Source organism: Ascaphus truei, chromosome 1, assembly GCF_040206685.1.
Source record: "Ascaphus truei isolate aAscTru1 chromosome 1, aAscTru1.hap1, whole genome shotgun sequence".
Taxonomy (NCBI): Eukaryota; Metazoa; Chordata; class Amphibia; order Anura; family Ascaphidae; genus Ascaphus; species Ascaphus truei.
In genome coordinates, this window is record NC_134483.1 from 220349174 (window position 1) to 220374679 (window position 25506).

Consider the following 25506-nt stretch of genomic DNA (forward strand, 5'->3'; position numbering starts at 1 on the left):
GGTCTGGTAGTAGAGAGGTACACGTCGTCGAGGGCAAGCTGGAATCAGAAAGCCAGAGAGGGTCCATGTGACGAGGACAAGGGTAATCAGGCCTAAATAAAAGGTATTATACCCGGCTGATTACCCCCAACTCGCATTGGGAATGAAGGGGTTAAAAGTATTTGCAATGCACTGCTGTCTTTACCCTGTCCAGCCTTCTTAACCCCATTTGCAGGCTATTCCATGCCTGCTGTAATGGAAGTGAATGTAATGCCTGCTATATTCTATTGCGACACAAGATGGAGTATTGAGCACCACAGCCAGCCCTGTGCATGGGAGGTCTGCTGTACTCAATGGGTAAATATAGAAAGAGCAAGAACCCACTAAAAGCACTCAATATCCCCTAAATGTGCAGTGATAAGTATATTAAAAATAATCTTTAATGCTTTACTGATTAAAATAATGGGTGTTAAAATACATCAATTGACACACATATATATAAACCCTACTGATGAGTATATAAGATACTCCGGGTTGGTGCACGCGCGCCGTCAGTATTCACGTGGCAGCATTTCAAGTATCACAGCATACAGCTGCCAGACGGCTCGCGTGCTGTTCCCTTCCAAGTGGCCAGGAGTCTAGGTGGTGACTCAGGAAGTACTGGTAAGGGGGGAGCTATCTGACTTAATATCTTAACACTGTGACATCAGCAATCATAGACTCCTAACGGTGGCAGCACATTCATAAATATGTGCATAGGCATACCAACAGCCACACCGTTTCTAGGAGTAGATTAGCTTCAGTGCAGATGTCAATTAGTGACAGGAGCTCTCTGTATGCATGGAGTTTACAGCTCCCATCTAGGTAACTAATGTGAGTATCTATGCAGTCTATGGGACTGACCCAGCCATTATTGGGCTAATTCTCTAACTGTTCAATCAGCTAGCAGCAATCTGTGTATACATCTCTGCACATTGGCAGAATATTCTCCTTGCTATACCTCATTATACACTCACCTCGCTCCTATCTGTGACCTAAAAGATAGGTGAACCACACTATACAGAGGTCTCGGTGACAATAGTATTCTAAGACAGTGGAAGCGCATTCATGAATATGCGCACAGGCATACACAAACCACACTGTCGATAGGAATCTATACACCGCTGTATTTTCCCTCTGTGTATTTCAGCTAGCTCTTGTACCTAAGGAGCAATTTAGCTGTTGTTAGGTGATTAAGGACTCATTACCCCACATACAGTGAGGTTATACCGGATATACTGCGCCGATTTATCTATCTGCATACCACTATTGTGAGTACAAGTACACCTTCTCACGTTATTACCTATATACCTGTCTGACAAACAGGACAGGCTATCAGCTAGCTTTCCCCCTACACCAGTGTATACCACAATACCACCCAAAGGGAATACTGCATATCAGATCCTTGGGAACGTGTTGATCCAATAAACCTCAAACGTTTCCCTAAATTTACCAACCCGGAGTATCTTATATACTCATCAGTAGGGTTTATATATATGTGTGTCAATTGATGTATTTTAACACCCATTATTTTAATCAGTAAAGCATTAAAGATTATTTTTAATATACTTATCACTGCACATTTAGGGGATATTGAGTGCTTTTAGTGGGTTCTTGCTCTTTCTATATTTACCTACTACGTTACCCATTAGCACCTTATCCTACACACACTTACCTTATTCAGCTGTAGCGGGGTACTTCACTAATGGTCGTCTAGTACTCAATGGGTATCCATTTCAAGAGCTTGACTCTGTAACCGCAAAGAAATTGAATAATTGGCTTGAGGTTAGATTTCAAGTGCTTTAACCGATACAATGTATCAGTACCTCGTTAGCCTGCAGAACTTGAATGGCAGTAAGTCAATGGCCGTGAGAATGAGGGTCTCTGTTTCTACTGCGGTTCCCGCGGACACATCTTGTCACGAGATCGGGAAACGCCAGCACCCAGCGGACACCCACGGGACCACCCGAGGACCCCCGGACACCCACGGGTACCACCTGAAGACCCACGGGGGACACACGTGGGGAAGAACCGGGGGCCCCACAGCTGTGGGGGACTCACAGGGACCATCCGAGGTCCCACCAGACCCCCGTGGGAACCACCCGAGGGCCCCAGACACCCGCGGGACCACCCATGGACCCTATTGGGGCCCGCAGGGACTACCTGGAGGCCACAGAGCTTAGCGGGGACCACCCGGAGGCCCACAGACACCCGTGGGTACCCCATGGGTGCACTGTGGAGCCTGCGGACACCCGTCTGGACCACTCGGGGACCCCCGCCAGCTAGGGGTAATTATCCTGTGTGTAAAATAAATATTTGTTTTTATGTGGGGGCACAGGTTGGTTGGGTGGGTTGTGTATTGTTTATTAATTATTGTAATGGTTTATTGGGGGCCTAGGAGGTGGGTAGTGGGGCTGTTGTGTGTGTGTTAGTGTTTATTGTGGGTAGTGGAGGTGGGTGAAGGGGTATTATCTCCAAGGATGGGTGGTTAGGCCTAGTAGGTGGGTAGTAGGGGGTGGGGGGGAGTAGTGGGCAGGGTGGGTTAACCCCTTAATTACTATAGCGGTTACCAACCGCTAAGGTGATTAAGGGGTTAGGGGACATTAGATTTTCTTTTTTTAATTGTTCTGTATTGTTTGTAGCAATGGAGGACATGGACGGTGATGAGGATGAGGACGGACTTCATCATGGCAGCCTGGCAGGGGTGAGTGCAATATTTATTTACTTATTTATGCTGCTTCATGTTGTATTTTAAATGGGCAAATGCACTATTATCCATATCTAGATAATAGTAATTTTGCCCATTATTGTACTGTATGGGTTAGGGGCCGGGGGGGTCTATTTATTTAAAAGTATAGTTGATTTTTTGGGGGGCACACCATTGGTACCGCAGGCCAGCGGGAACCCCCAGACTCCCGCGGGGTTCACCCTGGGACTCCCGCCGGCCTGCTGTATTAATGGTGTGCCTGAAAAAAGGTAAACAAAGCTTTTTTGTCTGTCTCCAGCATCATTTGAGCCTGCCATTAGCTGGCGCATTTTCCTGGCGTGCATTTAAAGCATGATTCAGTTATCCCTGCTTAGAGAATCCCGCTAACTGGCAAAAAACGGCACGTTTGCCATTTTTACCTGATCGGACGTGTTTTGCTCGCAGGGCTGAAAAAATGCCTTTTAAGGCCGATAAAGCGCTGTTATCACTGCTTAGTGAATCACGCAGCAGCCTGCATCGGCCTTAAAAGCCACTTTGCGCTCTTAAAAGCAGTTATCACTGCTTAGTGCATAGCCCCCTTAGATTGTAAGCTCTCCTAGGCAGGAGGGGGATTTTATCTCCTGCTTTTATGCACTAATCATATCATTCCCAACATCTGGTCTTTTCTTGTTTTGACACATTATTGTTACTGCAATATAAAAATATACATATTTACATGCATATGCTCCGACATTAACCCTTTCAGACCCGAATCATGTCTTGAAATCTATGTATCCAAATACAAAGTAATGTAGATGATTATGACTGCCAGGTCAGAAAGGGTTAAGATCTAAGGCCTCGGCTATGTTACGTGCTTGCTGGCGGAAGCGCGCTGAGGCGCGCTCCCGCTCAGCACTGAGCCCCTACAGCCGCAATTAGAGTGGCTTTAGTAGGGGCTCACCTGCGCTTCCGCACGCTTGCGGAAGCGCAGGTCTTAGGGGAATTTAAAATTCTCCCGCTTGCCGGCGAGACAGGCCGGCCAGTGACGCGCCCGCCCCCGGACCGCCCCCTGAAGGCCCACTGATGGCGCGTGTGGTAAGCAACCGCAAGGCCAGGGAAAGCACTCGCTTTCCCTGAGCCTCAGCGAGCAAGCAGGGAGCATGGACTCAGCCTAAGGCTGCGTTTATAGTAAAGGCTACGGCGACTACGTGACGTTAGCCGTTACTGTCCTGACAGCGTTTCCTGCACTCATGTGCAGAAGATAGGACAGGGTAACCAGGAGGGGGGGGGGGGGGGCGTGGCAATGAGCGGTTCGCCCTCATTGGCTGAACCGCTCACGTGCCTTGACTTCCAGCGATCGCGTGACGTCAGCCGTCGCGCCCACAATGGGCACCTGCAACGGACTACATGTACTTGCTACGGCGCTGCTCAACGTCGCAGTCGCCAGAACTATAAACGTAGCCTTAGATGGTAAGCTTTAGGCGACGGGGTCTCGGTTTACCTTATGCTGTCATTTATTTGTTGTTCTTGTGCCCATTGTTTATAATCTATTTACCTTGTATTGTAAATATGTAAAGCACTGTGTTGGCACTGTGCACTCTGTATTACTACAACTATGCATATAATATAACATACATTCAGTATGCAGTGGCCCAATCAGTAGAGAGTGATAGACGTCCAGCATGAATGTGTGAGCATTGCCAGTACTGCAGCACAGTGCACTCCCCACGTGACCTCACGCTGGCTGCCAGTCTGTGCACTCCTCCTCCCTAACAAACACGTCTACACTGTGGGGATCGTGTCCGGGGCAGGCTGTGCCGGTTTCCGGTTCCCAGGCTCTCCTCGCTCTCCTCCCACCGGCGGTCGCTCTCTTCCTCTGCCACGCTGCAGCACTTTTCGCCTGTCATCCCACCGCGGTGAGTGGGGGCGGCCGGGCCTGTAATGGGGGGGTGATGGGGAGCCGGGTACAACGTGCGCTGGGAGGGGGAGGCCGCGGTGTCGTGTCAGCAGCATAGTGACGTCACCGAAGGGTGGTGGTGGGAGAGAGGCTGCTGGTGCAGGTGCATTGTGATGTCACAGAGACCCTTCATGTATACCGGTGGACACGGACAGGCTGCCGTTGTGTATACCAGCAGGGATCCGCATCCTATACCGGCCCAAGTGTTACACTCACAGGGACCCCAGTGTTTAACAACCACTCCCTCCCTGTATGTATACTCCGACATGGCTGCGTTTAATGATCACATGCGTATACACACAGCAGCCCCAGTGCGTTGTTGCCGTGTACACATACACCGAGGCCTAGTAGTTCATTGTTGCCTACATAAAGGAGAGATACCAGTGCTTTGTTACTGTAATCCATGACTACACACACACAACCCCAATGTTTTGTGATCTCATAAGTGTACACCAAGACTTCAGTGATTATTGATTACATATGTAGATATGCAAAGACCCCAGTGCTCTGTGGTCATATACAGTAAGTGTACACAAGACTGCAGGGCCTCATACACCCATACTTACATTTTATGGGGGTGACATGTCTTTGTGATCTCATTGATACATGTGCAGACACCCAATGTTTGTCATGTAAATGATCACTTGGGTTCCTATTGCCTTTAGACACCATAAGTACTGTATGTACATGTACGGACTAATTTTTTTGCAATCCCATGAATACAGGGACTTCTGTGCAGTGATATTCTATGGATACACAAACAGCACATTGTGGTTCTTCAGGTGACCAGGCAGGGATTCCAGTTATAAATAATGCAATATATGTAGAATGGGTTACAGCTATTTTATTATATCATGGACACGCTATAAGGTGTGATATCATGGACACGCTATAAGGTGTGATATCATGGACACGCTATAAGGTGTGATATCATGGACACGCTATAAGGTGTTCCAGTGCTAAATTACTGTATGGGTAGAGAGTGGCCACAGAATGAGTGTCTGTAAAATCATAGAGGAAGCTTTGTTTTTATACACTCACTGAACACCAAATCTTTGTGATGGTGATGATTTTTTTTACATTGACACCACAGTTTGCTGTGTTTTAAAAGATATTACACTCACAGACCCATGTGCTTGCTAGAATTTAAGATATGCATCTCAGAATATCTTTCCTGAAAAGTTGTGTGAACAATTTTTTTATTTTTTTTAATATATATGCACACACTACTTGTCAAGTGATTTAACCATACATTGTGTCCTCTTGTGTATGAGTGTCATGTTTTTCACATTTGCAGTTGGTTATTAATGTTGGAGAGAGAAACCGGAAGAAGGATGAGGATGCTGCAGGGTCTGGTGAAGGTGTCTGGGTGGTGGTCCTTCCTCTCTTTACTGCTGCTCAGCTTGGGGTGTGCCGACGCCTCAGAAATCACTTTCGAGCTGCCTGACAATGCCAAGCAGTGTTTCTATGAGGATGTCATTCAGGGAACCAAGTGCACACTGGAATTCCAGGTAACAGACCTAAAGTGGTTCTTCGTGGCCGCAGCTCTCTGTGTTACTGTGAACTCGCAGCACTTTGTAGTACGCAGTACTGGTATTGTATACTTTCCATTCATGCTTTTATTGCTAAGGACCGTGCACAGCGTTTCACCAGGGAGACTTTGATAAATATTCACTATACAGCCAAACACTTTTTAAAGCAGCAGTCCAAGCTGCATTTTTTTTGTTTGCATCAGTACAATCCATACCACGATAAGTAATTGGCTAAGTTGCCGATCGATACAATTGAGCTCCTGCACTGCTAGAGAGAGGGCAGGGCTCAAAGGGTTGTGCCAGAGCCTCATGTTAGTCACTATTATTTAACCTATTAACCCTTTGAGTGGCAGAGGGGCCGTGGCACTGTGCGGCACTAGTGATCGGTCCATCATTGATGACCAAAAAGGAGGACGGTCTAAGGCATTTGGTCGTGGCCGTTTCGCAGCGACCAAGTTGCTGCTGGCACTCTGCCCTGATTCACACTGTTGCCGGCTGCTTCGCCGCCAAGGTACTGTGCCTTACCCTAAAACCCCTTAAATTAACCCCTACACTAAAACCCATTAAATTAACTCCATACCCTAAACGGTTATTAAACTTACCTTAGACGCGTCCGGCGGGGATTCCAGAGGCGGATCGGCGACGTGGTGTGTGCCGGAGAAGCCCCATCAGCCATTTGGATATGGCGAAACGGCCGCAACCAAATGTCCCATTCCTGGGAGGTGTCCTTTTCCCGTTAGATCCCGTTCCACAGGAGTGCAGAACGGGATCTTCTCTATATAAACAAGCAACTAGATTGTGAATTGGCTACTACATCATGGGGCCCCTGGAGTGCCAGACCCTGGGACACGTATTGGCTACGTCCGTGGTCGCCCAAGGGGTTAAACATGCCACAGTGGTGCTAGGGGCGACTGTCTCCTTAAAACCCTCCAACACATTTTGATTACTGTGGCAACAATAAGGTGTAAAGACTGTTCAATACTGGTCTTCTGTCTGTAATATTATCTGGCCGTCAGTGTGCTTGGATCGCTAGCCTAGATATTGTATTGCCATTTATGTGGTTCATTACCGTATTGATTACCCTCTATCAGGAGTAGCTAACTCCAGTCTCCAAGGGTCACCAACAGGTCAGGTTTTATGGATATCCCTGCTTCAGCACAGGTAGTTGTCGCATAAAAAGTAAAATGTGCTACGACGCTAAAGCTTAATAATAATATAGTGTGCTATAAACTCTACTAATACCTATCAAAAAGTGCGTAAAATATAGGACGGCTGCCTGGAACAAGTGAAATGGTTACAAATCACACACAGAAATGACAAAAAATAAACCGGCGCCCAACAATAAATGTTCAGTGAAAAAACCTGACCATATATAAATGTCCAGTCCTGTTGAACTAGGATTCTTCTGATACATTTTGACTGTTGTCTTACAACATGTGGAAAGAAAACCAGAGACCAATCATAGTGTATAACCGTTGGGTACTTAGAGTCATAAAATCTTAGAAGTAAAAAACAAAATATATAAAACTGCTGATTAGACGAACAAGACTTATAAACCAACACACATGTACATACAAACTTATGCTAACCCTAACAATAAAACACCTAGTGATGAGCCAAAAGAATGACTGATTTAATAAAATACACGTTGAAATAAAATAGTGACATACACTGGAAAAGTGACGTGGGCGCTCCGGATAGGGAAACATTGAGGGTTCCTGCTCAATGCTATGTTTCCTTGCAGTATCTCCATGATGTCCTTTAGTTGAAAAGAATGCTCGAGATGCGCAGATATGTTGCATTTACATTCATCCAACCAAGGCTTTATTCATTTGAATAGTCAAAGTAAACACAGTAGTTGCACGCTGATAAAGCTGAGCTGGCATTTAGCTTAATAATCGTCATTTGTTCTGTTTAAAATGAACCTGTCAAACTACTTGCAGGAGACCTCTCCAAATCACTTTGATGTTCTGTACATATTTGCTAAAGTTTAGGCATATTTTATTCTGTTTAGCAAAGGCTACATTATGCATGGAAAATGTCACAATGATGTGTACTTTTAACCCTTTCGTTACTGGAAGACCCACTGGAGTGCTGCTGGTGTTCCGGGATCGTAACCACAGGATGGCTTGAGGTTGAAATCATGTGATCGCAGTTCCCCAATCCCCCCCCCCAGTCCGCAATCGAGCTGCCACATAATCTCCAATGATGTTACGGCTTCCTATTGGCTGTCAGAGGCAAGCATGACCCCCGGTGGACATATTGTTCTCCTGGACAATTATTCTTGCTGACGAGATTTAAAGTTTAATTTACCGAAAATTGGATGTTGCCTGTAGCCGAGACCATCACATTGGAGCTCTGCCTCCCCCCTGATACGTGGGATTGCTCATTTTCAAGGATGCTAATCTCAGGCTAAATCTGAAGAACCAAGCTGGTCATGTTCAGTTTCAGAAGGCATCACAGTGTATGTGCATTTCTGTCATATCTTCTGCAGACAGAGGCTTTCTGTTCAGGGTGTGGCAGAATAGGCTTAATATATAATTCCAAATTAAACACTTAAGACTCCCATTTGCAGCCAATAAGGAAGTATGAGTGGCTTTTTCAGGAACGGTTTTTAAACCTTTTTAATTTTATTTTAAAACATTTATTTTTTTATTCTGTTTAACAAACCTTCTATGACATCTAAAGGGAAACTTAGCACTTCAGATTGCTGTTGTAGCACTTCAGATTGCTTGTAGTTTTTAGTGTGTATATATAAAATGGCTGCTGTTTAATCATACACATAGTAGATTTGGTGTATCATATTTGAGACATACCCCATCATCATCTTCAGCCCTTGTGTTCCTGTTCTTCCAGCAGCATGGAAAGTTTTGCAAGGATTTTCTCCTTCCCCAGCTTCTTTCAAGATTTCATTTGTGAGTCAAACTTCCCCGGGCGCCTTCCTATTCTTCATGGGTTTTATTGCTACTTCTGGAAAAAACACATGTTAAATAATTGGTGACTTCTTTTCACTCTTCTTCTGCTGAATTATGCCCTGTGTTCTCATACAATTTCATGTAGAAGTGCTCAACTCTCTTTATGACAAGTGCATAATCTTTTATTGTTGATCCATCGTCGTGTCTGTGTGCGTTGATGTGCTTCTTCCCAACAATAAGTCACTGCTTTTGTCTTCTTTAAGCTTTTATCTTCGATACACTTATTCACCATATCACAATTACATTTTATTACATCTTCAGTGACAAGCTTGTGGATCGGCTTGCACAGCTCTGCATATTTAATTATTGGTCTTGAAATTGCTTCATTTCTTGTCGTTTCTTCAGTAACTGATTTGGCTCATGATATTTTTCTTATACTGTGTTTAAAAAAAAAAAATTGCTAAGCAATTTCCTCTGTGTTTGTGTGTGTCTACACTCATACACACACACAAACATATATACTCACACACTGAAATATATACGTGTGTACATGCATGCATACATACACAAAGTAAAAAATGCCTAGAAGAAAGTGCAAATAAATGCCTCCATGGTGAAATACGTTTGGGATTTTAATGGATAAAATTATAATTAAAATACATTGTGCATGCAAGCAAAGAATGACTTGTCTTAGTCCTTTCTCCTACGTGTTTTGCTAGAACACAGTTAGCTTCTTCAGGGATGTAATACATAATATACATATACATACATACGTACCACACTCACTCTGACTATTGCAATCAATGTATGCTAGTTACAATCTACTATCAGTCTTTCCTGTGCTGGACTCTGATAGCTTTCTGCTAAATTCCACATTAATTTTAGCATTATCCTTCTCTCCATTAAGACTCTATTCTCCTTTCTTATATCTCCAGGTGTAATTTTTTACTATTGGTTATTCATTTAAATCAAAAACAAAAAATCAAAGGACGTTTCTGTGCAACATGCCCCAGTGGGCACAATCACAGTTGAATGAGTAACCCCCTATGTCCTTCCACTGAAGCTCTCTTCCCCTGACTGTTCTTCATGCTCTTTCTCCTCCTCCTTCAAGAGCCATCTGAATGGTCACGTAGCATTTCAATCATTCCAGCACAGTACCTTTTAGGGAGGCACTTTTAGTCTCACACAATGAACCCATTACGTGTATTCCTATTGTTTCTTTAATGGCTTTATTCAATATGCTGTCAAGCGACTTCTGTGTGCTGGGGTCGATTTTAGAGGGATAAATATCTAAAAATGGGGACGTAAATCTCTAGATACATTTCTTAGTTTGTAAGCTCTTGAGGGAAGGGACTCCCTTCTACCAATATTTGCGTTTATACAATAGGTGATGAAGTTTACTATTATAAATCCCTGAATTAGATCTCATTTATAACCCTGTAGGAATAAATATTTACATTCATGCATACATAGGTAAATTCATCATCCTTATACTATTTTCGCCAAGATTAATAATAAAAATAAGGACCAATCTTTAAAATAAAAAACAATCGCTCTCACTTATTCAGTCCACAATTATTTTATTTTGAATATATCTTTTTTGTCTTGGTTATCATGATCAAATGCCTTGTGAAATCCACATGACATTCTCTATTTTGAAAAAAAAAAGGATGTAAATCGTGTTCGTGGAACTGCTCCTAATTGACCTATGAGACGCGTTTTTATTTCTTCTCATCCCTGCTGCTTTTGGAGTAGTTGACTTCCGAAATCTTGCACTGCGGCTGCTTTGTGCAATCCTGCGGTTGTGCTTTTTCTGTGACTTCATATGAAAGGCGAAAAAGTAGATTGTTGTATTCATCAAACAGCAATCCACAATTGATTCAAACCAGGCGGTTGTATAGGAAAAGTCTGTAATAACTTGTGCTTTACAGATCATGTTTGAGCATGATTTATGGCAGTAGTATTTGTGACGGTAGGGGGTAACCAGGCTCTCAAAGGATGAGCCTGTTTTGGTTACCCCTGATCCGTGTAGAAGGGTCCAAGAGAGTTAGCTCTTGGGCCTAGTAACATTGTATCTTTACCATGTGTTACCTTTCCGGGCATGCAATCAAGCAGGGATTGCTATGGGATCAGTTTCAAGGGGGTGTTGCAGAGGAATTGTCAGAATGTGCCTAGTAAACTGGGCTCTGGAGTTGTCGGTTCCCCTATAAATGTACCCAGGAATTATGCCCGAGTCTCAGATACACGTAGGCACGTTGTCCCGGCAATATCTCCCCTTGAAAACGCAAGCGCGACTCACCACTAGGGTACCCTGCTTCAGCATAGCTCAGTAAGGTGAATGAGGCACAGGGATGAACAGGTATCCCTGTAGGCAATCCCTAGGTTAAGGAGGGTTCCCCAGTTAGTGCCAAGGTGTCCCAGAACCTGTATTGGGTTTGTGGATGCCCCAACCGTATATAAGGTTCCCCAAGGTTTATACTTTTTTACAGTAAAGCACCCTAGAAACCATACTTTATGTTTAAAAATCCATGCTGTCAGCCTAATTATTTGCATAGGAGCCAGGATACCTGCTTGGCCATCTGGGCTCAAAGGAGACCCAAGATGTCAGGTGTCGGACCATTTGGTAGCAAGGAGGGGCAGAAGAACGGGCCCAAAAGCCATTTGTGTTCTCTGTCTCTGTGGAGCCTCCCCCCGCAGATAGCCACGAGTAAGATAAGGGTTGGCCCGCACCTATCCATGACATCAGCCAGTGAGCCCTGCTTTGATTGGCTTGTGGGATAGGTTCCCACACTTGAGTCCATGTTAAAGCATAGGACACGGTAGTCTATAAAGGAGGCTACCGCACTCAGAACTCGGTGTGTCTCTCAGTCTTTTCAGACTTGTAGATAACCTTGGAACTAGTCCAGTGAAGCGCCGGCAGGGTTTCCCAGGGGCATTGTGTTGCCAGGGATTCCTAGCCAAAGCTGAGGACTGGTTCTGAGGAGTAAAGATACCTGTTCCAGGCTTATTCCAGTGACATGGAGTGAACAGGGTAACACCTTTTTGCTGAAGCAGGCGCCCTGCAACTAGGAAAGTCTAGTTCTCAACCCCCAGACCCCAGTAAGTGTGTATATTCTGTTTTTTTTATTTTTTTATTTGTGTGTTTCCGAGGACTTTATCCAAATAAACCTCATTTTATTTCACTGCCTTGTGACCGAGGCCTTAAATATAAATCGTGTTAAAAGACCTGGTCTACCGTGACCGTATTCACAAGTACATTTTTTATGAGCCAGTTTGGAATATTTGTTTGGGGTATCCCATTTCTGCGTGAATGTTGTAAAACAACCAAGTAGCAGCCTGATGACCTAATCACTGGCAGCCAGTAATAGGTGTACAAGTGCCCTACCAGAAGATCCGCAGACGTCTGAATTGTATTCACTAATAACGATCGTTATCTAAGTAGGTCATCTATTATCTTTACCTGTTCCTGCAATGTCTTTAAATATATATTGTATAACTGCTCATATAAATGAGACCATATATTCTCATCATAACTATATGCCCAGGACATACTTGAAAACGAGAGGTAACTGGTAACTACTCTCAATGTATTACTTCCGGGTTAAACATTTTATAAATGATATGCAAAAATAGCGTCCGGCAGTAAAAGTAGCAGCGTTAACAACAGTGTCTTAGAGAGCTAAATAAATGTTGTGTTGGCTACGTTGTGAATACCATTGGTACTATATGTAGATTCCAAAACTCAATATTTATTGTGCAAACAGAAGTAAAACCATTTATCTGTTCTGGTCTTATGCAGCCCTACCTTACCCAGCCCAAAATGCCCACATTATTGTAAGCATTGTGGTTATTAGATTAATAGATTAGAGTATTAGATTAGTAGATTGTAAACACCACGGGGCAGGGACCTGTGCCTGCAAAATGTGTCTGTAAAGCGCTTCGTAAAGCTAGCAGCGCTATACAAGAACATGTTGTTATTATTATTATCAGTGTTTGACAAATCACCAAAAAATCTACTCGCCACCTAGTCCCGCCCCCAACTCCGCCCCTAGTCCCACCCCCAACTCCGCCCCTAGTCCCGCCCCCAACCCCGCTTTAAAATAAAATATATAAATAAAATACATTTAATAAATTCCTAGTCAGAACAACATTCATTTTTGACATAAATGTATTTATTGTATTACATTATACTACAATTAGACGTGTGTGTGTGTGTGTGTGTGTGTGTGTCTCAATGTCGGATCTAGAAATAAAAGCCAGATGTGAATGACTAGTTTCCTGAACCCCTTAACCAGTGTCTGGACGTCGGCGCTTCACAGAGAGAGACAGACAGACAGACAGACACACAGAGAGCGGCACACCCACACACACACACACAGAGAGAGAGACACACAGAGAAAGAGACACACACAGAGAAAGAGAGACACACAGAGAAAGAGAGACACACAGAGAAAGAGAGACACACAGAGAAAGAGAGACACACAGAGAAAGAGAGACACACAGAGAAAGAGAGACACACAGAGAAAGAGAGACACACAGAGAAAGAGAGACACACAGAGAAAGAGAGACACACAGAGAAAGAGAGACACACAGAGAAAGAGAGACACACAGAGAAAGAGAGAGAAAGAGAGACACACAGAGAAAGAGAGAGAAAGAGAGACACACAGAGAAAGAGAGACACACAGAGAAAGAGAGACACACAGAGAAAGAGAGACACACAGAGAAAGAGAGAGAATGAGAGACACACACACTGAGAGAATGGGAGACAAAGAGAGAGTGCGACAGAGAGAGCGAACAAGAGAGTGCGACAGAGAGGGAGAGGGAGACAGGGAGAGGGTGACAGAGAGAGGGAGAGGGTGACAGAGAGAGGGAGAGGGTGACAGAGAGAGGGAGAGGGTGACAGAGAGAGGGAGAGGGTGACAGAGAGAGGGAGAGGGTGACAGAGAGAGGGAGAGGGCGACACAGGGAGAGGGCGACACAGGGAGAGGGCGACACAGGGAGAGGGCGACACAGGGAGAGGGCGACACAGGGAGAGGGCGACACAGGGAGAGGGCGACACAGGGAGAGGGGGAGGGCGACACAGGGAGAGGGGGAGGGCGACACAGGGAGAGGGGGAGGGCGACACAGGGAGAGGGGGAGGGCGAGGGGGAGGGCGACACGAGAGGGAGAGGGGGAGGGCGACACGAGAGGGAGAGGGGGAGGGCGACACGAGAGGGAGAGGGGGAGGGCGACACGAGAGGGAGAGGGGGAGGGCGACACGAGAGGGAGAGGGGGAGGGCGACACGAGAGGGGGAGGGCGACACGAGAGGGAGAGGGGGAGGGCGACACGAGAGGGAGAGGGGGAGGGCGACACGAGAGGGAGAGGGGGAGGGCGACACGAGAGGGAGAGGGGGAGGGCGACACGAGAGGGAGAGGGGGAGGGCGACACGAGAGGGAGAGGGGGAGGGCGACACGAGAGGGGGAGGGCGACACGAGAGGGAGAGGGCGACACGAGAGGGAGAGGGGGAGGGCGACACGAGAGGGAGAGGGGGAGAGGGTGACACAGGGAGAGGGAGAGGGTGACACAGGGAGAGGGAGAGGGTGACACAGGGAGAGGGAGAGGGTGACACAGGGAGAGGGAGAGGGTGACAGGGAGAGGGAGAGGGTGACACAGGGAGACGGAGAGGGTGGGTCACACAGGGAGAGGGTGACACAGGGAGCGGGACAGGGTGACACGGGGAGAGGGAGAGGGTGACACGGGGAGAGGGTGACACGGGGAGAGGGTGACACGGGGAGAGGGAGAGGGTGACACGGGGAGAGGGTGGGTGACACGGGGAGAGGGTGGGTGACACGGGGAGAGGGTGGGTGACACGGGGAGAGGGTGGGTGACACGGGGAGAGGGAGAGGGTGACACGGGGAGAGGGAGAGGGTGACACGGGGAGAGGGAGAGGGTGACACGGGGAGAGGGAGAGGGTGACACGGGGAGAGGGAGAGGGTGACACGGGGAGAGGGTGACACGGGGAGAGGGTGACACGGGGAGAGGGAGAGGGTGACACGGGGAGAGGGTGACACGGGGAGAGGGAGAGGGTGACACGGGGAGAGGGAGAGGGTGACACGGGGAGAGGGAGAGGGTGACACGGGGAGAGGGAGAGGGTGACACGGGGAGAGGGAGAGGGTGACACGGGGAGAGGGAGAGGGTGACACGGGGAGAGGGAGAGGGTGACACGGGGAGAGGGAGAGGGTGACACGGGGAGAGGGAGAGGGTGACACACTCACAGACACACAGACACTCACTCTCACTCAGACAAACACACACGCACACACAGTTTGTCACTCACACACACACAGACACAAACACTCACCTGCACGGCAGTGGGCCCCCCACACGGCAGGAGGGGTCGCACATGGCAGCGGGTGCAGCACCGGGTGAGGGATTTCCCCTGCTTAGAGCAGGGAGTAGCTCCGGTTAGGGGATTTCCCCTGCTTAGAGCAGGGAGTAGATCCGGTTAGGGGATTTCCCCTGCTTAGAGCAGGGAGTAGCTCCGGTTAGGGGATTTCCCCTGCTAACATCTGAGCTGGCCATCAGAGCAGGAGAAGAGCAGGGCTGATGGATTGCCCGATGGGAGGGGGGGGGGGCGGATGGCCTGATGGGAGGGGGGGGCGGATGGTCCGATGGGAGGGGGGTGCGGATGGTCCGATGGGAGGGGGGTGCGGGTGGCCCGATGGGAGGGGGGGCGGATGGCCCGATGGGAGGGGGGGGAGGATGGCCCGATGGGTGGGAGGGGGGGTGACAGATGGCCCGATGGGAGGGAGGGGGGGTCGACAGATGGCCCTGCAGGGGCCTGAGGCAGACAGGCGTGGAAGGGGCTGGCTGCCGGAAGGGGGAGGAGTGGAAGCGCTGAGGAGGGAGGCCACTGCTCAGAGAGCCGGAGGCGGGGTAATCTCCCCCAACAACATGAACCCGCCTCCGGCTTTTTTTTTTTTTCTCCAGCGCGAGCGCGGGAAAAGCAGCAGCGCGAGCGCGGGAAAAGCAGCAGCACGAGCGCGGGAAATTTAAAAAACACATGTGTGCTGCTTGGGCCAATATTTACTCGCCCGGGGGTTAAATCCACTCGCCCCGGGCGAGTAAATGTATATAATTGTCGAACACTGATTATTATTATTATTAATAATACTGAGAATATAAATTTAATAGCAACCTATCAAATGTTATGTGCAGAAGTTGTTTCATATACATTACAAAACAATATTGTGATTTAACGTGGTAATTAAACAGAAATCAGTGCCCATTATGAGTTGGGTTAGGGTAGCGATTTCTTCACCAATAGAATATAGATGAGTCTGTTTGCACCTTTCTAACACCTGATATGCAGGTTCAAAATTAAAATCTTGGCATCCCAGGAACTTTGTCTTAGGTTATTATAAAGATTGAAAATAAATATGATGTAAACTATATTTATTGTGTAAAGATAGATCATTTGTCTATCATTTCCTTTCCTATTGTCTGATTTTGCTGCACTTATTGTATAATTATAATTCCCTGTACTGTATTCTTTGTGAAGCGTTGAGTACACTTTTGACGCTATATAAATGAAGACATACAATACATTCATGTGCTTTACCACTTTTTGCAGGAAAAACTACATTAACAGGTCTATGCTTTCAGATGACACTTCCCTATTTCACAGGCTTGTGCCTTTTCCATTCGGCTGTTTCTTCACTGCATTTATTAATGATAAAATGGCTCCTGTAATCAGATCTGCTAATTACCATACAATGTTCCATTGTCCCGCCCAGTTTGCCAGCAGAGATGTCTCAGCCAGTTGTAATTAGATAATAACATGTTTCTATTCTGGTAACTTAATGACAACTGTTTCATTTTATGGACTTTAGAATACAATTGAGCAATTAACCAAATGTATCCTAGTTAAGGAGCCAAATACATGTCAAGAATTATGATCCATAAAAAAGGGATCATCCCCTTTGATCCAACCGGAATAAAGCAATAAAGCAATGAATCTATAGATAAGTGTTGCTTGTATTGCTGGCCCCTGCGGTGCTGACGTGAAGGCTGTATATATCTTTACATGTTGGGTAAGCCACGTGCTGTCCTGCTCATTGTGGTCATCTTACACACTTCCTAACACCATGCACTTGTGTAATTTGTGCAGGTGATCACCGGTGGTCATTATGATGTGGACTGCAGACTGGAGGACCCGGATGGCATTGTGTTGTACAAAGAGATGAAGAAACAGTATGACAGCTTCACCTTCGCTGCATCCCGCAACGGGACCTACAAGTTCTGCTTCAGCAATGAGTTCTCCACGTTCACACACAAGACGGTCTACTTTGATTTTCAGGTTGGAGAAGACCCTCCCCTGTTTCCCAATGAGAACCGGGCCACTGCTCTGACTCAGGTGAGGTTTGACATTGAATGTCAAAAAATGAGAACAAGTCATTGTGTAATGAGAAAATCCGTTTTGGTTGATTTAGTAAGGAAATAAGTAGAGCAAGAGACCAGCAGATTTCATGCTGTTGTGGTTTTTTTTTTAAATTGCACCAATGTGTTGGTCTTGTTGCTTAGAAACTTTCTTAAAGGATCATGACCTCGCTTGAGAGGTCTGAAGCAACAGAACGGCAACGTTAGTATGGTGAAAAATATGCCCAATAAATGTCTGTGAGTTTTAAAATAGATCATTGGAAATTTAGTATGACACTATTTTTACATTGATTTGGCTACAAAATAAGCATCTAATACTTGACTAAACCGCTTTATTTTTATTTTTTGTGGATTTGAAGAAATAGATGTCAGGGTGTGTGTATGTATGTAAATGTTGTTAATAAACAAACAGAATCCCAGCAAGCTCAAGAAACCCCAAAACATACCACATAATGTATATATGTATATGTGTCAAATGGGGGAGCTACTGAGCGTGGCCATATGTATACAACAAAAGACATAAATGCCCAACGCTACATCCAATATGACAAAATACACCATGAAATACCTATATATTTGCTTGAAAAAGGGTCATTTAGTTAAACCCTATGGCCAAAGTGTTATAAGCCTGCAAGCCACATCAAGGCATGAACATTAGCAGGTCCTAACACTACCTGATTTCACTGTGTATTTTTGTCATATTGGATGTAGCATTGGGCATTTCTGTCTTTTGTTGTATGTAAATGTTGTTAAAGAAAAGCTCCCCTTCAGATGTTTAATACTGCCGACACGCCCCTAATCCATGTATATTTTTGCACAGATGGAATCTGCTTGTGTTTCGATTCATGAAGCGTACAAGTCTGTAATGGACTACCAGACACACTTCCGCTTGAGGGAGGCCCAGGGACGTAGCCGGGCTGAAGATCTGAACACAAGAGTGGCCTATTGGTCAGTAGGGGAAGCCGCCATCCTTTTAGTTGTTAGCATTGGACAGGTATTCCTCCTCAAAAGTTTCTTCTCAGATAAAAGAACCACTACAACCCGTGTTGGATCATAACCAATATTTTTTTTTTCAAGGATGCTTCACTTTCATTATACACTGTTTGCCCAACTGAAAATGTGCTTTTCTCCGGTTTCCTGTAGGTAAAGGACTGTATATATTGGTAAAGTTAGATTTTTACCTTTTAACCCCAATCGTAGTCATCCCTTTAAAAGAAAAAAAAAAAAAACAGCAAAAAAAGCCTGGAGTTTGTGGAAGGGGATATCTTTTTATTTGAAATGTTTTGGGAAAATATATATATTTTTTTTTTTTGGTGAAACTTCTTGATTTCCATGTTCAACATTCAGCCTTGATGTTAATATATTTTCCTTCACCAAGATGCTCATGTCCACTCTTTTTTGTTTGAAAAGCCATGCGTCTGTTTCATTAGTTTCAGCTACGTCACCAGCAGAAATGCTCTTACTTGTTACTAACCGTGCAGGTCAATTCCTGACGCGGTTTTGGTTTGTAATAATGAGCTGGGTTTGGAAACAATCAAGTTTATAGGGGCGGATTGAAAGTTCGCTGCTAGATTTCACTGCAAAACTACCTAGACCTGCTGAACAGGGTGGAAATTGCATGAACAATTTTGGCCCCGTTTAGCTCAGAGCTGTGTTGCAGTTAAACCTCCTAGTAATCTATAAAGCAGCACTTCAGGTTTCATGGAAATTGAGTTGGCACCATATTTGAACCGCTTGTTTTATGGTGTCCAATACAAATATATCATTCTTTCTACTTGGGACCCCTCTAACTGCAAATATAAGGTTCTGAGCTTGGGGCTTCAGCATTACATCTTTGCTGGAGAATGCTTGTTTGATTTGCACAACATGGCACTGGTCTCATCGTTTTGTCTACCAATAAACACAGAGATCAAAATGTAAGTTCAACTCTGCAGTGACCATCCGTCGCTAAGGATGGAGGTCTAGGAGCAATGTTACATTAATTAAAGCCCCTTTTCCTGTCAATTTATTTCATTTTTAAAAAGAAAGTATTTCAATGCTTGTGAAGGGTGTAGGTATTTTAGTCTTCGGAATAGTTTTACTTCTGATGATATAAACATGCAGTGCTGCTTTAAATCCTGCCCAGCTTTATTCTGGTTTTGCTAATGCTGGGATATCAATTGTACTTTTCGGTCTATACCAAGAAGTTCTAGCTCTTTTAAAGGAAGTGCCACTAAACAAGACAACACACAGATGACACCAAGTTAAGAATGTAATTGGCTTCACTGAAAAAATATTGAATCACTCTAAAGTTAAAATATGACTATCTTGTGAAAAATGTTTGTTTTCTACTGAAACACTGCAGTTCAGGAAATAAAAAGGAGTATAAAAGTTTGCCTGTGGGGAAGTGGGTTCAACAGGCAGTCATGAAAAAGATGATAAAACATCTGAAGTGTTTAATTATCAGGGAATCATTAGGAATAAAATCTAAAATATCCATGTCCTGGTCTGATTTTTTTTTTTTTTTTTTCAATCTTGGTGATTGATACCGAAAGAAATAACCTGGTATAAGCGCACCTTTTTCATGTGCTGTCATTGTCTCTCTCTTACAATGAGATGCACTATGACACTGCAGTAGTATGCACTGCACCAATGCACTGCTGCTAGATTTAGTTGGTGGTCTAGCAATGATGCAACCCCAAAGAGGGCTGGTAATGGTTGGAATCCCAACATGTTCTTTTTATGTGCACTTCACCCATCTGGGGGGGGGGGGGGGTTTAATTTAAACCAGATGACACAGAAGAGCAGTTGGAATATAAAGTTGACATTGGGGGGGGGGGGGGGGGGGGACGACTTGTTTCTATAAACCATATGAAATAAATAAAGTAACACATCCGGTTGCAGTCGGTGTCCTTCCTATTGACTTTAATCTAGAATATAGGTATTCTGTACACGGAATTATATTTTCACCATTTATTATTTCAAGCTACTTTAATTTATTGCAAAAAGCTCTTGTGATTAGACATTTTGCTCATAATAGAGCCCGTTATCAGATATCAATGATTCCTTTATGCCCTATATTCACAAGCCTAGTTCTAGTCATCTGAAGTCGTCTGCACAAATCATTCTGTGCCCAGGGGTGGAAGTGTGATAGTACTCAGGGATTACATAGTGCCACTATTTTTTCATTTGCCACGCCAGAGTACCACAAGTTTTTGTTTTTTTAGACTGTTTACACTTTCTATATAAAGCATTATTCCAGGTTGCATTAATGTATATTTAAAAAAAAATGCAGCCTCTGATTTTTCCTTTTTAAGGAAAAGTAATTCCCTAAGCTGCCGATCAATCTGTTCTCCTGTGATTGATCGGTGAAGACCCTCCTCCCTGGGTTCATGTTATGGCCACTTGTCGATCTATCCTACGGTCAGTGGAACGCAAGCACTACAATATAACCATATATTGCTACGGTTAACAAATTGGGGCAGAGGTGAAAGCTGTAACAATAGACAGACACCTGCTGGGAACACTGCAAGAGATCTGTTTGTGTTAAATTGTTGTCAAAACTCATGCACTGCTGGGGAGAGATGTGCCAGAGCCTGTTTCAAAAAAGTTAAGTGGCTGTGGAATGGGACATGTGGCCGTTTGCCTGTGACCATATGGCATCCGCTTTGACAAAGATGGACCCTAAGCTGCCGCCGATCCGTAGCTGGAATCACGGCCGCTGTCACGGGAGCTTGTGCAGGGTTATAATATACACAAAATAACTGGGTTGAATTGAATGCGACCGTAATATAATAAAGAAAGTTTATTCCTTGAAGAAGGTGAACACACAGAATATACAAATAACACTTACTTTGGGGGAATGGGCAAAGAAGCAATCAGGATCTGGATTGGCAATTCATTCAGCAATACAGGATACAAACGAAGACACTGGGCATAGAGCTTACAATCAGTTATATAGGATTTAAGCCCTATCTCTTAACATTGGGTGTCAGGTATTGGTTACCAATTACCTACACCCAATTACCCCTTGCTAGCTCACGTGGGAAACAAGGTAATACCTGCCCGCAGGGGTCGGCATTATTCTAATCGGTAAGTAGAAAAAACGAATGGCGCACAGCCAGGAAGCCAGGTGTAAAGCAGAAAAAGTACCTTTATTCAGTGCATGGTTGGAGACAAATTCACCCCTTGGGGGGACAAAAGCAGGCACCTCCTACGCGTTTCGGACCAGCAGGTCCTTTATCAAGGAGTCTGGGATATGCAGGGATGAGGCGTCTTAAATACCTAGTTGTTATTAGGGTAATTACAAAAATCTGCGTGAAATCGCGCCACATGCCTACTGCGCATGCGCATGACGTCACACGGGGTGCCGGTACACCACCCCTAAGGATTATGGGTACGGACCGCCCCCTGCTGCAGTCTGTGCATGCCTACATCAGGCATGAAGACAGGGATATCCAAACTGATCTCTGCCTCCACTTCCGCCCATAGTGACGTCACTGCGGGTTTGTGATAGGTTGAGGCACACCGCTACACCACCAATGAGTATGATGAGTAGACGATGTAGCCCCAATCACAGAAGCTCCTGCAGGCATCCAGAAATGGACGTGATGGTGTACAGAGTGCTAAAATGAAGCAAAACTGCTATAGTAAGACATACTGCGAGCGGACTAATAATAAAGGCAAATTCATAAACGTTCACAGTGAGAAGGAAGCACCTCCTCGCTGCAACTCCCACAAATACAAAGACATACAGTATATAAAAAACGGACAACATATTTGGTCCACATCAACATTAGACGTCATAGTCACAACATATAACGTCTCCCTTAAAAAATACACACAAAACATTAAAAGCAAAGTTATACAATCATAAGACCTTTTGTATTAAGTCTTGTTTCTAAGCCTTGGGCTTCCCGCTTTCTTTCTCTAACCTCTTCTTTTGGCCTTCAACAGTGGACTGCAGCCAGCACCCACAAGGATGGCCACTACTTAGACCTGGTTTTCACTAAAAACTTCTCTCTCTCCGACTTCTCCATTTCCCCTTTTTCTCTCTCTGACCATCACCTCATCTCATTTTCTCTCTCTCGCTTCTCTCCATCTCCATCTCGCCCTCGTTTTTGCAGAAACCTGCACTCTATTAACCTACCAGCTCTTGATTCCACTTTACGCTCCTCCCTCTCTTCTCTCAGTTCCGCTTCAGACCCCGACAACCTGGTCAGGAACTACAACTCTGCCTTATCTTCCTCTCTTGATCTTCATGCCCCACTTTCTCTCTGCCGTCCTCGCCCTTCTAACTCCAGACCCTGGCTAAACTCCCACACACGCATGCTGCGTTCCTCCACTCGTTCCTCTGAACGCCTCTGGAGGAATTCTCATACGCTCGCAGACTTCATTCACTACAAATTTATGCTATCCTGTTTCAACTCTGCCCTCTTTCAGGCTAAACAAACCTACTTTTCATCACTAATCAACACACACAAGTCTAACCCACGCCGTCTCTTTTCTGTCTTTGACTCTCTACTCAGACCACCCTCAGCTGCCTCCTCTTCTTCCTCCATCTCACCTCAGGACTTTGCTGACTTTTTTAAGAATAAGGTGGAGTCCATACGGCAGAACATCCCATCTGTTGCCTCCTCCCATCCCACAATGCTTCCCAACTCTCCTCCTGTCTTTCTTGACTCTTTTTCTGCTATCTCGGAGGAGGATGTATCACTGCTGATCTCCTCTTCTCCCTCTACCACTTGCCCTCTTGATCCCATTCCCTCCCATCTCCTAAAACCTCTTGCTCCTTCTATAATCCCTATGCTCACACAGATCTTTAACTCTTCCCTCTACTCTGGTACCTTTCCTTCATCCTTCAAGCATGCAACCGTTATACCATTACTCAAAAACAGCAAGCTTGACCCTACCTGTCCTTCTAACTATCGACCTGTCTCCCTCCTGCCTTTTGCCTCCAAACTCCTTGAACGTCTTGTATTCTCTCGATTGCTACACTTTCTCAACACCTATTCTGTACTAGACCCTCTACAATCTGGCTTCCGCACTGCTCACTCTACTGAAACAGCCCTCACTAAAATAACTGACGACCTCCACGCTGCCAAAGACAGAGGTCATTACACTCTGCTCATATTACTCGACCTCTCTGCAGCATTCGACACCGTGGACCACCCTCTTCTCCTTCACATTCTCCATACTCTTGGTATTCGGAACAAAGCTTTATCCTGGATCTCCTCTTACCTCTCCCATCGTACCTTCAGTGTCTCTTTTGCTAACACCTCCTCCTCCTCTATTGATCTCTCTGTGGGGGTACCCCAGGGCTCTGTCCTGGGACCCCTTCTCTTTTCTCTCTACACACTCTCTCTAGGTGACATAATCACATCTTTTGGGTTTAAATATCACCTCTATGCTGACGACACACAAATTTACCTTTCAACCCCTGACCTTACACCTGCTATACAGACCAAAGTTTCTGAATGCCTCTCTGGAATATCATCCTGGATGGCCATCCGCCGACTGAAACTTAACATGGCAAAAACAGAGCTCCTTATACTACCTCCCAAACCTGGCCCTACTACATCCTTCCACATTGCTATTGGAAATACGATCATTCACCCAGTAGCCCAAGCACGCTGCCTAGGGGTCACACTTGATTCCTCTCTCTCATTCTCCTCTCATATTCAAAACGTTTCTAAAACTTGTCGCTTTTTCCTCCGCAATATCACAAAGATACGCCCTTTCCTCTGTTACTCAACTGCTAAAACTCTGACTCAGGCCCTCATTCTCTCACGTCTCGATTACTGCAACCTCCTGCTGTCCGGCCTTCCTACCTCTCACCTGTCTCCCCTACAATCTATCCTAAACACTGCTGCCAGAATCACTCTACTCTTTCCTAAATCTGTCTCAGCGTCTCCCCTGCTGAAATCCCTCTCCTGGCTTCCGATTAAATCGCGTATCTCACACTCAATTCTACTGCTCACTTTTAAAGCTTTACATTCTTCTGCCCCTCATTACATCTCAGCCCTAATTTCTCGCTATGCACCATCACGACTCTTGCGTTCTTCTCAAGGATGTCTTCTTTCTACCCCCTTTGTATCTAAAGCTCTCTCCCGCCTTAAACCTTTCTCACTTTCTGCCCCACACCTCTGGAATGCTCTTCCCCTCAATACCCGACTAGCCCCCTCGCTATCCACCTTTAAGACCCACCTTAAGACACATCTGCTTAAAGAAGCATATGAGTAGCACTGGATAATCATGGACACATGACACAAAGCTTGGCCTCCTGCAGACGCACTTACTAGTATTCCCTCCTACTGTCTCTGTACGTTCTCCCTACCTACCAATTAGATTGTAAGCTCCTCGGAGCAGGGACTCCTTCCTTAATGTTACTTTTACAGTATGTCTGAAGCACTTATTCCCATGATGTGTTATTTATATTTGTTATTTATATGACATGTATTACTACTGTGAAGCGCTATGTACATTTTATGGCGCTATACAAATAAAGACATACATACATACATACATATTGCCTCCAAGGAGAGGAAGAATCAACTGTATTTATCAATTACATAAAGTGTATTCATTGACATCCATACATTTTAGGCTGAATTTCAATTGTAGTAATTAATAATCAATTTATGAAAATAGATATCAATCATATTTGTTACTATGACTCAAGGCAACTATGGTTGTTAGGAATGACAGATGCCACATACATTCTAGGTCATAGAGGCTCAACAATATGCCAAGACCTGATGCAACGGTAACAACAAGATTAGCACTGGAGATCCCATTCAGAAAACAGTATCATAATGATCTAGCACAATTATGTATTTAGGATTTCAAAAAGTGGCCCCATTTCCATTCTATATTTAAACCGCAGGGGGCTCTGGTCTGGAGCATGAAGATCCAGTAGGCCTCCCTGCGGTCCAAAAGGTTGAGTAAATCCCCCCCTCTTTCTCTCAGGTAGACTTTTTCAATTCCCTGTACTTTTAACC

General features: G+C 45.2%; 1 protein-coding gene across 2 annotated transcripts; it reads left to right on the forward strand.

The window, feature by feature from the left end:
- Positions 1–4458: 4458 nt before the first annotated feature.
- TMED7 (transmembrane p24 trafficking protein 7) lies at positions 4459–20005 on the forward strand. Of its 2 annotated transcripts, none has more exons than XM_075601343.1 (4): positions 4459–4620; positions 5959–6172; positions 17259–17504; positions 18348–20005. In XM_075601343.1, exons 2-4 carry the CDS (start codon positions 5969–5971, stop codon positions 18582–18584), a joined length of 687 nt encoding a protein of 228 aa, XP_075457458.1. In that variant the 5' UTR covers positions 4459–4620; positions 5959–5968; the 3' UTR covers positions 18585–20005. The 2 variants fall into 2 exon arrangements, with proteins under 2 accessions (XP_075457458.1, XP_075457449.1); XM_075601334.1 differs by lacking the exon at positions 4459–4620 and adding an exon at positions 4757–4911.
- The last annotated feature ends 5501 nt before the right edge of the window (positions 20006–25506 follow it).